This window comes from Salvelinus sp. IW2-2015, linkage group LG11, assembly GCF_002910315.2.
Source record: "Salvelinus sp. IW2-2015 linkage group LG11, ASM291031v2, whole genome shotgun sequence".
Classification (NCBI taxonomy): Eukaryota; Metazoa; Chordata; class Actinopteri; order Salmoniformes; family Salmonidae; genus Salvelinus; species Salvelinus sp. IW2-2015.
In genome coordinates, this window is record NC_036851.1 from 11,237,189 (window position 1) to 11,253,774 (window position 16,586).

At 44.2% G+C, this 16,586-nt stretch overlaps 1 protein-coding gene across 1 annotated transcript in view; it reads right to left on the reverse strand.

The window, feature by feature from the left end:
• The window catches only part of skib (v-ski avian sarcoma viral oncogene homolog b), a 38,658-nt gene extending 24,387 nt beyond the window's left edge, over positions 1–14,271 (reverse strand). Inside the window, exon 1 of the mRNA XM_023996070.2 lies at positions 12,934–14,271. Coding sequence (XP_023851838.1) covers positions 12,934–13,833 — 900 coding nt within the window. The 5' untranslated portion in view covers positions 13,834–14,271. The remainder of the gene's footprint in view (positions 1–12,933) is intronic.
• Positions 14,272–16,586: the final 2,315 nt, after the last annotated feature.

Genomic DNA, 16,586 nt, shown 5'->3' on the forward strand with positions numbered 1-16,586 from the left:
TTGGTGGGTGGAATGTAGGCGAGAGCAGAACGCCGATTTGTCATATGGCACCGGCAGGCCCTGGCTTTGCTCCGTTCTGACTGGAGCTACACTAGCACAGCACCAATGTGGTCTGACAGATCCAAAACACAGACTAGCACTGCAGCCCAGTTCAAATACAGGCAAACCAAGATGGATACAATAAGTGAAAAATAGATTCTACTGTCTGTGGCTTCAAAAAAATGTAGAAACTTGAATCACTTTGAATCATCCTAATACGACTAAGCCTGTGTGTGTCGCCGGCAGCAAGCCAGTCCGTAAGACATTTTTCTTATATTTTTAATTCCTGTTCTCTAATAAGCAAATAAAGCAAAAGTCCAGATAGAGTCAGCAGCAGTAACTCTTACAGAACATGTGAGTGGATCAGGGTCAGACAGAGGGAAGTGGAACAGTACAGTTTCCCCAAACCCCATCCAGGCATCTGTTCTCAGCATGACTACATAATCTACTCCTCCTCTACACCTCCGCCATACCTTCTCCTCCTCCCTAATCTCCTTCTTCTCTGACTGACTAGCACACCGCCTTAAGAGAACTTACACTCCATCAAAAAACCCTGTCTCATCTATTTTTCATAGTCTGTGAAAAATGGGAATAATGCTGTGAGCTCTGCTTGTTGCTATAGTTTCAGGTTAGTGTGTATGCTTTTGCAGCAGACTGACCAGTCAGTGGCGTCTGGCTGCCCAACAGGGAACAGGGTGCCATTGGCACAGACGGACACAGCAAAGCGCTAAGTCATAGGTTCTCTTTCAATTATTTGTTTCGATATCTCACGTGGGGTTCGCTTACTCTCGGAAGTACCTATTAAAAGCGTCTGTTGGAGAGACAGGTAGGGTGGCGAATGAGGTGAGCCCCTCACCTACCTTAAAAGGAGCACTCTCCCGCCCTCTGGTTATTCGCGCTTCTCTTCTCCTCAGATCTTCTGGATACCTGTTTTCCTGCTTAACTGCTCACAAGTGAACCGAGAAGGATATCGCAGGTCTTCAAACCCTGTCAAGAGGTTGAGTACCGGAAGGCTTTTGTTTTGTGTAGAAATTCCTTTCTACTTATCAGTCTCCGTTGGTAGCTAGCGTCATGGCTAGTTATTGAGACTCAGTTAGCCCACTTTGCAAGGCTAATTTGGCTAGCTCGCTGAGAGGCAAGCTAACCTCATTAGCACGGTAGCATTGATAGCTCCCGTCTCTCATCTAGCTTAACCTACATTCGCCTGTTGTGTTAACTAGACCGACCATCCCAGCCTTCACGACGCCGTCGGTCACGGGAACACTCTATCTGAAGGCTAACTTTGCCCCCAAGCGGTTTCCTTCAGCTAGCACTGAGCTAGCTAACGCCCCACTAGCCTCGCGGCTATAGTGTTATATGGTGCTCATTATGGCTACCTGTTAGCCGCAAGGCTTCTAACTAGCTAGCTTAGTACACCATTTACACAAGCTACGATTTGCTAGCCACCAGCCACAAGGTACTAGCTAGCTTGCGCCGTCTACAAGTTGTTCTTACAACACAGGCGTTGCTCGGTCCCCCTAGCAAGCCTTGTTCCTGACAATGGCCGCTGCTATCCCATCCCAAGACGAGCCTAGCCCAGCGCTCAAACCGTCTCGTTYTTGTGTTTGCGGTTCCATGATTGCGGGGAAAGATTTCCACCCTCTATGCATCAATTTCTTGTGTAAGGAACATGCCCAAGAGATGTTCAAAGACCCTGAGTCCTGTGAGCACTGCAGACTGTTGATGAGGGCAGGTCTGAGGAGAGAAGGCTTAATGCTTTTATCTCAATAGCCCCTCTTGCCTTCGAGCCAACAGCAACAGCTGAGGCTCAGCTCTCTGCAACCAAGCCCTGTTGGGGCGAGGTCATGGAAAGCCTCAACTCCCTCGCCTCATTGTCTGACGACGTAGTATCAGGGGAAGGTGAGATAGTCCGCATCTCCTGCGCTGATGACCCCGTTCTCCCGCCCTCTCAGGCCAGCAGACCTAACAGCCCTGAGAGCAGTGGATGTGCCCCTCCTCCAGTGGAGTTTGGACTCCTTCATGTCTGCAAGCAGGCCGTGGCCAGACTCGGCAATGAGACCCCCTACTCCTGTTAAGGGACCTATACGATGGGAAGAGACTCCCGTCCCATACCTGATAAGGGAACTGCTCCCCGCAGTACCAGCTTGCCCCAGGGAAGCTAAGAGCTCATGGGAAAAACCCCGCACTAGCAAGAGTCTTGCAAGGGGTACCCCGAGCCTGGACAATATGGAGGAATCTGCGTTTGGCAACCCTTCCACGGTGGAGCCGTCACTGGCTTACCACCTCAGCCCCTTACACCGTATTACTAACGAAACCAGCACCTCACTCCATGTGAAGGCGGAGCACTTTACCTCAGCCCAAGCAAATAGAGCTCTCAATGTGACCTCTTTATTGTTGGCGTATCATGTTCAGTTACTGGAGGAAGTGTGTAAGTAATCGAACACCCTAGACCCAGATGCTTGGGAGGAGATCTGTATGATGACAGACCTTTCGTAGTGCCATTCGAGGCTGTGGTAGTACTATGAGCCTTGCAGTGGTRAGAGAAGGGGCACTTTGGCTGAGCTTATCCAGCTTAGACAAATAAAAAGTGGACCTCCTTGATGCCCTAGTGACCCAAGGAGTTGTTCGGGCCCACTTTTGTGACAGAAATGTGACATGCGCAAAAAAGAAGGTGAAGCTTTCAACTTCTGCCTGCCCCACAGATCTGGGCCCCATGGCAGCATGTTGGTTCCTGCATCTCGCCCCAGTCTTACAGCTGGGAAGGGGCAACAAGCTGGCCTTGGGGGACAGAGGTCCCCAGCAATGTAGCAGTCTGCCAAAACTCAGGCTCCTGAACAAAAGCAAACTTGTAGAGAAGGAGTCTTATGCTGCAGCGGCAGCAAGGATCCTCCCCGCTAACCCTCCTAAAGGAGGTAAGAAGGGTCAGCCAGCCTAGGGTGCAGTCCTGGCAGCTGAAGATGATAGTGTGCCGGGCCTACGGCTGTCTGCCCTACCCCTCTGTCTTCGGATTTAACAGTTTCTACAGTTTCGCAGAAGTGGGAAGGCAGGCCTGCGTTAAGACAAAATCCTATTCTCTGTGCAGCAGCTCACTTTTGTGACCATTCTCACATGAGAAAATGGAGGAGACTCACTTTTTGTTCCCACCCGAGTTTGTTCCCCCCGAGAGCCTCCCTCGCTCAGGCTTTCCCCCCGGTGTCTTCTCAGGTTTTCAGCCAGGGGTAGAAGTCAGCATGTCAGCCGCACATCCGGTCTCACTGACACACGGAGCAGGACGGCAATTTGTCTTTCGCCATCCACTGTTCCCCTTTTTTCCCGTGCCTATGGCCTTTTGCCTCTGATTGCTATGACGCGAGCTATCACAGTCAAGCCAGTTCCGATATGTGCCGCTCCGGTTTTCCCACCAGAGGGTGCTGCTACTCTGTACGTCAAGGTAGGGAACCCTAAATATTCTGCTCTCCTGTTCTAAGGGAAGACAGGTTTCCAGAGCTCACTGAGAAACCCTCATAGCCCTTTATAGGATTCTGAGGGGCGTTTTTTCTCTCTACACTCTTTGAAAAAAAAGGTGCTTCCACAGATGGTTCTACATGGAACCCAAAAGAGTTCTACCTGGAACACCTTTTTTTGTAAATGGCAAAGACCACTTGGCTCTGTTAAGGAGAACTCTCTCCATTGACCTAGAGATCAGTCAGAGCCCCAGACAGCTATCTGGTACTCCCGAGTCCACAAAGCTTTGGCTTTTCCTCGTCCCGTTTTTTTAAATAGATGGGGCTAGAAGGGCCCCACGAGCTTGAGGAAGAGAAGCACGCTTGAGAATACCCTCAGGGCGCGAGAGTGCTCCTTTTAAAGGGAGGTGAGAGTCCCACTCTACCTGTCTGTCCCCAACCTTTTACCCACGCACCACCCAAATAAACAAGACATTAACAAAGAGGCATAGCTGCACTTCACAGCCTCTGAATGGCAGGGCTCTGGAACAAAGGAGGGGGCAGGTCTTTAGCACCCATCACAGAACTCCAGCTGACGCCCTTTTAACATGGGGTCAGCCCCTGGAGAATGGAGGGCAAGACCCCTGTGAGCTCCTCACACCTTCTTTCTGACACACTGACCCCCACTCGCCTTCAATCACAGAAGAGATGGCATGATGCACTTCTCTGGGGAGCTGGTGGTCAGTGGGCCATGTTTTCAAAAGGATTTAGAAAAGAGGCAAATGAACAGTGCTCCAAACAATGAATTGTACCAACACTCTGGACTGGATGTGTTATCCGCTGCATTATCTGTCTGTTTAGGGACTAGGTCTATGGTTTAGGTTGGACTGGAGGCAGGGGTTGGAGATACTGAGTCTTGGTCGGACTTGGCTATTCCGTTTCGGGGAGGTGCTGGTCAGTGAGGAGTTGTGTTGGGTCAGTGGTGGTCAGACGGGGCTGACCAGGGGCCGGGCCAGGGGCAGGGGGGATGCACCATGTGTGCCCTCAGGGCTTCCCAGAGGTCAGCAAACAGATGGGAATGGAAATGAGCAGTCAGTGAGCTCATTTTAAACTTCCAGTCCAGCTGATCCAGGCATAATACATGCCAATTTACACGCACATACTGCACACACCGGTCCCCTGTTCAAATGTTTAAGATGAGAGTGCATTGGTGCGCGGGAGCCCAAGCCGATCCAAATTAAGCATGCATCGTTTTTTTTTAAAGCATTCAAGCTTTACAAATCGCCGGTTCACTAAAGTTTTTTACTCATATTTTATTTTCTGCTTTATTCCTCTTTTCTGTTGTGACTGAATTGATGCGCCCTCTCCTTCAGCCTATCGAACTTTTATGCATGTAACAGCGTATGACGTTGATCTCAAAGTCAGATAACTGTGTGCACAGTGCCGCAGACGAAACTGCTCGTGCCAACGATAGATAGGCCTACCCTTTCCCTGTTCTAATATTGGTAGGCTATATCTGCGCGCCACCTTCAGCATTCAGATGTTTGTAAAATGGCTGTCGCAATCTTAAATCGTAGGCTTTATTAACTGAGGAACAACCACTTTATTTTGCTGGGTCATTGTTATCAAATGCGCTGTAGAAAATTGAGTTTTAACGGCAGAGCTTTGTAGGCTACCTGAATGGACACAACTCACATCTTGATGATCTATCTGCTGAATGGGGCTTTTGGATTGCCAGGTTCACCGTACAAAATATTTTGGGTAGTTCTGATTTAAACAGTCAATGCATCTGGCCATTTTCACATGAACAGGGTAAAGGTGTAATTTTATAACAAGGACAGCAATCATTTTTGCAAGCCTCACGGGTTGGAACAGGAGAAGAGAGCAACTCTCCTCCATAAAGTACAAAATGGTCAAAACCATTCGCTTTTGAGACGGGTGAAATCCAAAACGGTGTTAAATGAATCGTCTTTGTATGTCATAGCTAATTTCTAACAACAAATATTGACGTATTACTAGCTCAAAACATTTTAATCTGCTATATGACAAGTTAATCGGTGGGTGATGAGGATTTCAGATAAAAAGTCACGGCGCAAAAACATAAATTGAACCCCCTAATCTGATAGTGGTAAATGGTAAATCTTCTCCCTATGGCTCAACCCACACACCACATCACTCACACACACGCACACATACTGTACACAGGCCCACTCGGCTCAGAGATGTCAGCTCAGACAGATCCAGCTCCTGAGCTCCATCAGTATCAGATATTCATTTAGAATGTGGTCATACAACAATTGTTAGCGCATCGATTCGAATCGTTTCAAACTAAAAGTATCGTTTCCGTATCGTATTGGAGTCCATGTATCTAGATGCGTATCGAATCCCGCTTGTAAGGAAAAATGCACATCCCTAGTGAACAAAGACACGCTCATACACAAATCACGAAACAGACACACTGTCTCGCTAGCCCTGAGTTGCACACACCCGTACAAAAGCACACAGATACAACACACACCATTCCTCACCACCCAGAGACTACTCAGTTGATTGTTTTGGTCCCAGGTTTGAGGCGAATTTGATGGAGTGAGCAGAACAATGGGATGAGAAATGTCATAAATTGGCCTCGCATGAAGAGGTTTAATTTGATTAAGTAAGGACTACATGGTCCTCCAGAGTCCGCTTCGTCTCTCCACTCAGTCACGAGATTAATGTTGTTGCCTCTTAAACATATACTGAGAAATATTGGAAAATGATAGGGGGAAAAAATCTTTTTTTGTAATTCCTCACAAAACCCTATTTTATGTACTTTTCTTACCAAATAGAAGAACAGGCTGAAGGAATTCTATTTTGTATACTGATAATATTTGGTGTATCATATAGGTTTATATTGTATGCTGGTGTACTAACTCTCATTGTTTGGTGTATCATATAGGTTTATATTGTATGCTGGTGTTATAAACTATTCAGTTGTTTGGTGTATTATAGTATTATATTGTATTCTGGTGTACTAACTCTCATTGTTTGGTGTATCATATAGGTTTATTGTATGCTGGTGTACTTACTCTCATAGTTTTGGTGTATCTATACAGTGGGGAGAACAAGTATTTGATACACTGCCGATTTTGCAGGTTTTCCTACTTACAAAGCATGTAGAGGTCTGTAATTTTTATCATAGTACACTTCAACTGTGAGAGACGGAATCTAAAACAAAAAATCCCGAAAATCACATTGTATGATTTTTAAGTAATTAATTAGCATTTTATTGCAAGACATAAGTATTTGATACATCAGAAAAGAGAACTTAATATTTGTACTGAATCCTTTGTTTGCAATTACAGAGAATCATACGTTTCCTGTAGTTCTTGACCAGTTTGCACACACTGCAGCAGGGATTTGGCCACTCCTCCATACAGACCTTCTCCAGATCCTTCAGTTTCGGGGCTGTCGCTGGGCAATACGGACTTTCAGCTTCCTCCAAAGATTTTCTATTGGGTTCAGGTCTGGAGACTGCTAGGCCACTCCAGGACCTTGAGATACTTCTTACGGAGCCACTCCTTAGTTGCCCTGGCTGTGTGTTTCGGGTCGTTGTCATGCTGGAAGACCCAGCCACGACCCATCATCAAAGCTCTTACTGAGGGAAGGAGGTTGTTGGCTAAGATCCGCAATACATGGCCCCATCCATCCTCCCCTCAATCGGTGCAGTCGTCCTGTCCCTTTGCAGAAAAGCATCCCCAAAGAATGATGTTTCCACCTCCATGCTTCACGGTTGGATGTGTTTCTTGGGGTTGTACTCATCCTTCTTCTTCCTCCAAACACGGCGAGTGGAGTTTAGACCAAAAAGCTCTTATTTGAATCATCAGACCACATGACCTTCTCCCATTCCTCCTCTGGATCATCCAGATGGTCATTGGCAAACTTCAGACGGGCCTGGACATGCGCCTGCTTGAGCAGGGGACTTGTGTGCGCTGCAGGATTTAATCCATGACGGCGTAGTGTGTACTAATGTGTTTCTTTGAGACTGTGGTCCCAGCTCTCTTCAGGTCATTGACCAGGTCCTGCCGTGTAGTTCTGGGCTGATCCCTCACCTTCCTCATGATCATTGATGCCCCACGAGGTGAGATCTTGCATGGAGCCCCAGACCGAGGGTGATTGACCATCATCTTGAATACTCTTTCTATTTTCTTCTATTTTCTAATAATTGCGCCAACATTGTTGCCTTCTCACCAAGCTGCTTGCCTATTGTCCTGTAGCCCATCCCAGCCTTGTGCAGGTCTACAATTTATCCTTGATGTCCTTACACACTCTTGGTCTTGGCCATTGTGGAGAGGTTGGAGTCTGTTTGATTGAGTGTGTGGACAGGTGTCTTTTATACAGGTAACGAGTTCAAACAGGTGCAGTTAATACAGGTAATGAGTGGAGAACAGGAGGGCTTCTTAAAGAAAAACTAACAGGTCTGTGAGAGCCGGAAATCTTACTGGTTGGTAGGTGATCAAATACTTATGTCATGCAATAAAATGCAAATGAATTACTTAAAATCATACAATGTGATTTTCTGGATTTTTGTTTTAGATTCCGTCTCTCACAGTTGAAGTGTACCTATGATAAAATTACAGACCTCTACATGCTTTGTAAGTAGGGAAAACTGCAAAATCGTCAGTGTATCAATACTTGTTCTCCCACTGTAGGTTTATATGTATGCTGGTGTACTAACTCTCATTGTTTGGTGTATCATATAGGTTTACAATTGTATGCTGCTGTACTAACTCTCATTGTTTGGTGTCATATAGGTTTATATTGTATGCTGGTGTACTAACTCTCATTGTTTGGTGTATCATATAGGTTATATTGTATGCTGGTGTACTAACTCTCATTGTTTGGTGTATCATATAGGTTTTATTGTATGCTGGTGTACTAACTCTCATTGTTTGGTGTTCATATAGTGTGTATATTATTCTGGTGTACTAACTTCATTGTTTTGGTGTATCATATAGGTTTATATTGTATGCTGGTGTACTTCTCTCATTGTTTGGTGTATCATATAGGTGTATATTATTCTGGTGTACTAACTCTCATTGTTTGGTGTATCATATAGGTTTATATTATTCTGGTGTACTAACTCTCATTGTTTTGTGTTCATATAGGTGTATATTATTCTGGTGTACTAACTCTCATTGTTTGGTGTATCATATAGGTTTATATTATTCTGGTGTACTAACTCTCATGACTTATTTCCTGTATGATGGATACTGGTGGACTGTGTTTTTGTTTTGTTTGCATGGTTGGTAGTGTAGTTGGGAATAACGTTTGTTATTTGTATTTAAACATTTGCTGTGTCTCTCGGTCCTTTATCAGACAGCCATCTGGCCAGTGGACTGGACACAAGGGCATCTGATTGAATGCTGTGAATACAGTGGGGGTGGGTGGGGTCACTCTCTGTGGATAGAGGTCAGGTGTCACGGCCCTTTGACAACACATGTCAAGGCCCTGCCCCACTGGGCCCGCATCTCCTCAATCAGAGCCTACAGCCTCTTCTCTTYCAGTCTGCCCCCATATGTACGCTAGGCAACGGCTTAATGACCACATGCAGGATTTGATTCAAAACAGACACAACGGTCCYCTGGTGTTATCCCCCTCTGATCCCTGTCTGCTTTGTACCCGAACAATGATATTCAACTAAATATAATGCCGTAGCTATGTGGAAACCCTGTTCAATTTCCCACAGTACTTGAATTAAATCATTTGATTAATTCTTATCTATTATATCACTAGACTTTCTTTTTAGTCAAAGAGAATACTTAAAAATAGCAAAAAAGGTGTTTCTCAACTGAGGCTAGTTTACAGCGCTACATGTACAGTAGTGTAACTGAAGGCCCAGACAGACAGACAGACAGTGGATCCTGGACTGATTGATAAAACACCCCAACATCAGTGTTGGTCTGAGGCAGGGCAATAATATTGAGTTCTTGTTTCATGGGTAAGCGAGCCAAGGCCGGCTGCTGGCGGCTGTCCGGCCTCTCAGCAGCTTCCCCTGTCAGAGTGATGTATGGGAGCACTGGTGTGCAGCTCCCTAAGGACCAGGCCTGACTGTCTGCTAACTGGGACACTACTGACAGTGAATCATGGCAGGCAGGCAAACACACACACACAGAGACCACTCCCCCTGATGCTGCCTGCCTCAGCTCAGTCTGTATATATTTCATCAGACACTCCAAGGCTGTCAGCAGAGACCTCACCGTTTTGGAAAATATGAAACACACTGAACATATATCATGACATGATGGCTACAGTTGGGAGGCAGGCTATAAGCCACAGGTGGTGGAGATTTTTCCTCAGACATTTTTTCTTTAGGTCCGCGACTGTAGTCTAGTTTCCTTTGTCCATTTCTTAAATCGAAATGACACAGATTATGTTCACTTATTATTGAATGGGCATTTGCTGTGAGACGCGGTGCCATTTTACAAAGCAACTTATAAATGAAGAATTTATGTAGAATAAAAAATAGAGGACAATGTATGCATGGAATCTGCAATGCAATGTAGTTTGCTAGGAACTAATTAGGGATGTTTTTGATCGGAGCCATAACAGAAGGGACGAGTACAGCGGATCTGTGTTTTCTCAACAACAAAAGGTCCTTACATCTCTCTGTAGCTAATCATTAAATAATACATTGCAAACTGTCTCTGAGATACCTCGTCTGAACATCCACCATCACAACGGAACTGCATCAATATTCAACCAAGCCTCTCTTGGTCGAGAAAGACCTCCATTCATTTATAACTGCACAATAAAAATGCCACAATTTCGTGAGTAGCACTGATAGTGAAATTGAAAATCACTGGGAGGGAGGTTTACGAGAAATGCCCTGTCTCCTGTTCAGAGTGGAGTTATTACACCATGGTGATACATAGTGTCCAGTCATTAGCAGAGTCCCACTCAACAGCTGCTGTGAGCTGAGGGAAACAGCCACCATGTCGCCCCGTCCTTTGTCCGCTCCAAACGTCTGTGACCCTCGCGTGGAGCCAGAACAAGCAAGTGGTCAACCCGAAAACCTTCCACCACCACATCCGTCAACGTGCACACACACACCAGGCGGCTGGTGGCACAGAATGAATGGAAAGGTATTAAACACATGGTTTTCACGTTTGATATCATTCCATTCCCTCTATACCAGTCATTATGAAGAGGCCGTCCTGCTATATCTCCACCCAGCAGTCTCCTCTGAGACACTATCCTGTTCAACACAGCCCTTTCTCACAGACATCTTGATAACCCAAAGCTCATTAAACTCTAATAACCTAACCCCAAAAATTAATTCCCCAGCCCCCTTCCCCTCTTGGACTAATAAAATATATAATTGAGGCTCCATTTGTCATATGCAGATGCCCTTGAGTTACCCTGGGGGGATCTGGTCCGGTTAACTCCCCCGAGGGGAGTGGATTGGAGGGCCACTCAAGGGTGTGATAGTTTGAGATTCTGTTGATTTTAATGTTCTATTTTAAAACAAACCTTTTAAATGTGAATTTAAACCAATATACGTGCATGTGCAAAAGATCAGCCAGGGGGAAAAAGGAAATAAATAATGTGTGTGTATATACCGTACCAGTCAAAAGTTTGGACACACCTACTCATTCGAGGGTTTTTCTTTATTTTTACTATTTTCTACATTGTAGAATAATAGTGAAGACATCGAAACTATGAAATAACACCTATGGAATCATGTCGTAACCAAAAAGGTGTTCAACAAATCAAAATATATTTGAGATTCTTCAAAGTAGCCACCCTTTGCCTTGATGACAGNAATCAAAATATATTTGAGATTCTTCAAAGTAGCCACCCTTTGCCTTGATGACAGTTTTGCACACTCTTGGCATTCTCTCAACCAGCTTCACGAGGTAATCACCTGTAATGCATTTCAATTAACAGGTGTGCATTGTTAAAAGTTAATTTGTGGAATTTCTTTCCTTCTTAATGTGTTTGAGCCAATCAGTACAAAGTAGGGGTGGTATACAGAAGACAGCCATATTTGGTTAAAAGTTCATATTATGGCATGAACAGCTCAAATAAACAAAGAGAAACGACAGTCCATCATTACTTTAAGACATGAAGGTCAGTCAATATGGAAAATGTCAAGAACTTCAAGTGCAGTCACAAAAACCATCAAGCGCTATGATGAAATCGCCACAGGAAAGGAAGACCCAGAGTTACATCTACTGCAGAGGATAAGTTCATTAGTTACCAGCCCAAATAAATGCTTCACAGAGGTCAAGTAACAGACACATCTCAACATCAACTGTTCAGAGGAAACTGCATGAATCAGGCCTTCATGGTCGAATGGCTGCAAAGAAATCACTACTAAAGGACACCAAGAAGAAGAAGAAGACTTGATTGGGCCAAGAAACATGAGCAATGGACATTAGACCGGTGGAAATCTGTCCTTTGGTCTGATGAGTCCAAATTAAGATTTTTGGGTCCAACCGCCGTGTCTTTGTGAGACGAAGAGTAGGTGAACGGATTATCTCTGCATGTGTGGTTCCCACCGTGAAGCATGGAGAAGGAGGTGTGATGGTGTGGGGGTGCTTTGCTGGTGACACAGTCTGTGATTTACTTAGAATTTAAGGCACACTTAATCAGCATGTCTACCACAGCATTCTGCAGCGATACGCCATCCCATCTGGTTTGCGCTTAGTGGGACTATCAGTTGTCTTTCAACAGGACAATGACCCAACACACCTCCAGGCTGTGTACGGGCTATTTGACCAAGGAAAGTGATGGAGTGCTGCATCAGATGACCTGTCCTCCACAATCACCCGACCTCAACCCAATTGATATGGTTTGGGATGAGTTGGACCGCAGAGTGAAGGAAAAGCAGCCAACAAGTGCTCAGCATATGTGGGAACTCCTTCAAGACTGTTGGAAAAGCCTTCCAGGTGAAGCTAGTTGAGAGAATGCCAAGAGTGTGAAAAGCTGTCATCAAGGCAAAGGGTGGCTACTTTGAAGAATCTCAAATATAAAATATATTTTGATTCCATATGTGTTATTTCATAGTTTTGATGTCTTCAATATTAGTCTACATTGTAGAAAATAGTAAAAATAAATAAAAACCCTTGAATGAGTAGGTGTGTCCAAACTTTTGGTACTGATTATGTATATATTGTGTGTGTGTGTGTGTGTGTGTGTGTGTGTGTGTGTGGTGTGTGTGTGTGTGTGTGTGGTGTGTGTGTGTGTGTGTGTTGTGTGTGTGTGTGTGTGTGTGTGTGTGTGTGTGTGTGTGTGTGTGTTGAGAGGAGAGAGAGAGAGAGAGAGAGAGAGAACAGGGGGTGTCCAATAGAATAGGACCATTATTTAAATCATGGAATCACTGCCAATAATGAATGAATAATAAAACAAGTTATTACAATCAAATAAAATTTCAGTCATCAAACACGTTTAGGCACTTTATACACACTTTAATAAACTTGATCAGACTTACCCTGCATGGTTTGTTTGAGAGCTTGTTTACGAAGTCAAATTTGCCTTTGATTTCTTTGAGGTGCTGCTCCAGGAGAGCCTTCTCTTCTTTCCCCGTATAGTCCGGGTCCAGGAGAACATAGGCCCGCCAGTTAGCTGAGTCGAACCCCCAGTGAACTGTCCGGTTCTCTAGTCTTTTGTGACTATGGACCACAAACTTGTGAGTGGGGTACATTAGCCTGCAGTCCATGCATTGGATACAGGCGGCACTGGGACTAGTATACAGTTCTGGGACAAATAACCCCTTACACCTACCAAAACATTCGTGGTATATTTTAAAACTTTTTTCCGTCCTCTCCAACTCCATGGAGCCAGACAGCTCCTTGTTGCAGTGAGGAAGGTAGGAACCACTGTAAACGAGGGCATTGCAGAGGCGCTCAGCATCCGTCTGGGTGATCAGTCCGCATGATGGGGCAGAGAAGGGCAGGATACCCACGACTTTGAGGATCTCCAGCTGGTCCGCGGTACACCGGGAGCAGTAGATGTGCAGGTCGTCGCACACCGAGTTGATCTGCTGGAGCGAGAAATCCCGCAGGACACTGTTGAGAATCTGCGGCAGACACAGACGTTTTTCGCCGCCTACCACGAAACACGAAATTGGCTCACGCTCCAGGACAGTTTCGGACCTTTCGGTGGTGTGGTCGGATGGAATGAATAACGGCCCCGACATAACCGGTGGTGTCTGGACAGGCATGGCCAGCATCAGTTCAGCTGTTTTTCCATCTTTGTTGAACAGAATTTCCTGGTGCCACCGAGCAGAGAACGCCGCCGGTCCACCAAGAGAGCTCATGGAACTCAAATGAAACTGCTTCAGAGTTTGCTGAAGTCCGGGATGAGGCTGAAAGCTTGACGGGGCCTCCATGTTTTCACCACTATATAGAGAAAATAGTTCAAATGTAGGCGATCTATTTTAATCAGTTGTCTTCAAAATCCAGCAAAAGACCGCGGCGCATTTCCATGTCAATAGAGAAGGTTACCACCGGGGCGTTATCCATTTAAAAAGGAGTATAAGACACTATTGAGTTCTAATACCCTGAAACAAATCTTCCAGTTCACATATACGTAAGGGAAATCCTTCGGACCACTCACAAAAAGAGCGTCAAAATGAAACACATTTTCTCTTCTCCACTGCAGTCTAGTCCGCACGATGTGATCCTCAAATATGCCCAGTCTGCGCAGTCTGGCGCTCTCGCTCTCTAGCTCTAAGCGAATGTGTAAAGTGAGTTAGCTGTACCATCTCTCTCCCTCTCTCGCTCTCTCTCTCTCTGTTTGTTTGTGTCTGGTTCAGTCATTGAATCCCGGCCAGGAATGTGACTGACTCGCCGAGCTGGCTGTTCCCTCAAAGTGTTGTTCCTCCCCCTGCTGCCATGGCAGCTGCAGCAGCAGCCACAAAAACCTAGTAGCCTAGAGCAGACAGTTTAGAAAATCTATGATCCCTCTGAAAGCCTCTGAAATGGACTGGAGAGGAAGGGTGGAGTCTGACCTCAATGGGAAAAATACATTAATCTAATGTGTGACTATCAAAACTAGGTCTACGGAGGCTTTATAAGGCTGTGCTGATGAGACCAGGCTCCAACAATGCATGTAACACCTTTATTGATTCCAAATGACAGTGGATTAATTCATAAATCTAGGCCTACAACAACTTTATTAGACCAAAGAGTAGCCTAAACAGATCCCTTTCCTCTGCAGTGTTAAACAAATAATACATTTAGTCATTAAACCCTAATTCCAACATAATACTTCACACAAAATAAATTCCAAATAGGCCTACATTTGAGTGTTTTTACAAATGTAAATAGTCACATTAGGCTACATTATTTCAATTGGGTATTTTAGTAGCTTACAGACACCTGCAATTACAACATATCCTAGCAGGTACCACTTTAAAAAAAAACGTTCCTGAATATGCCATTATGAATGCTTAGAAATGTTTCTCAGTTATATATTTTTTTATTACTATATATGTTACAATACTTATGATGAATTGTAATTCTTACAGGCTAATACTTCGGCCTATACATGCTTATAAACGTTAATAGGCCTACATGTTTACAAATAATGCAATACTTATGTATTAATAGTCTATAGCCTAGTTTATTCATGCTTATTCATGAAAGTATTTATAAAGTGTTACCCAAATATTATATGGTAAGCTTTGAAAAGTCTTTAAAAGTCTGCTATTTAATAGGAAAAACGACATAACAGAATATATTGAATATTAAATTATTACTTTGCAGTTATAGCCATGAAAAGTAGGACATCATGGTTTGGGGGAAAAAGCATGTAATATTGTTGACAGAGCATCAAGGCAGTGTGTACTATATATAGGCTTGGAATATAGCAGTGTTATGTTCTACTGAAGGCAAGGTTAATATGAACCCCTTAACAATCAATAGGAAGCTACGATGAGTGTCATATGCTAAACTCTTTGGTGTAGAATATATCTCTCACATCAGATAAGATTTGCGTTACCAGGGACACGTTCAGTAGCCAAAAGTTGCCGATAGAAATTCCACGAATAGAGCCGACGTGATGTAGTTTTATTTAACTAGGGAAGTCAGTTAAGAATAAACTATTATTTACAACAACCTACACCGGCTAAACACGGACGACGGTAGGGACAATTGTGCGTCGCCCTATGGGTCTCCCAATCACGGCCGGTTGTGATACAGCTGGATTTGAACCAGGGTGCCTGTATAGAGAGGAAAACAAGTCCATAAAATATTGTCATCGAACTGGGGTGCGTTCAGCGTGACGTAGCGTTTATTGAAGCGTCTAGCACAGATATGCAGTGCCTTAGACCGCTGCGCCACTCGGGAGCGATTACTTATTACACATGTTTGTTCTTCATAGCATATACCGTTCAATAAACGCTACGTCACGCTGAACGCACCCCAGTTCGATGACAATATTTTATGGACTTTTTTCCCTCTCTATACAGGCAGTATCCAGGGCCCAGACTTCCCCCTAGTCTGGTCGCATGGTCAGGAATGAACCATACCAGCCCTTCACTTTCCATTGATTCATTTTGAGGCGGTTTTGTACCACTAGTGGGTGCTAAAATATCAGTTAATAAGAGCTGGGAAAGTAGGACACCAAAGGAATTGTATGGCAATGTAAAAAATGACATGACAGGAGACCAATGAACATTCTAAATGACATATTGTTTGTTAAGACATGCAACATATGAATTAATGTGAGATATTCGAGTTTCAAATATTACATTTTTTATTTTATTTTATTTAACCTTCATTTAACTAGGCAAGTCAGTTAAGAACAAATTCTTATTTACAATGACGGCCTACCAAAAGTCAAAAGGCACAGGGTCTGGGATATAAAAATATATATATATATATAATAATAATAATAAAATAAAATAAATGTATATATATATATATATATATATGTAAATATAGGACAAAACACACATCACAACAAGACAGACAACACTACATAAAGAGAGACCTAAGACAACAACATAGCAAGGCAGCAACACATGACAACCCAGCATGGTACAAACACAACATAACATCAACATGGTAGGAGCACAAAACATGGTACACACATTATTGGGCACAGAGAACAGCACAAAGGGCAATAAGGTAGAGACAA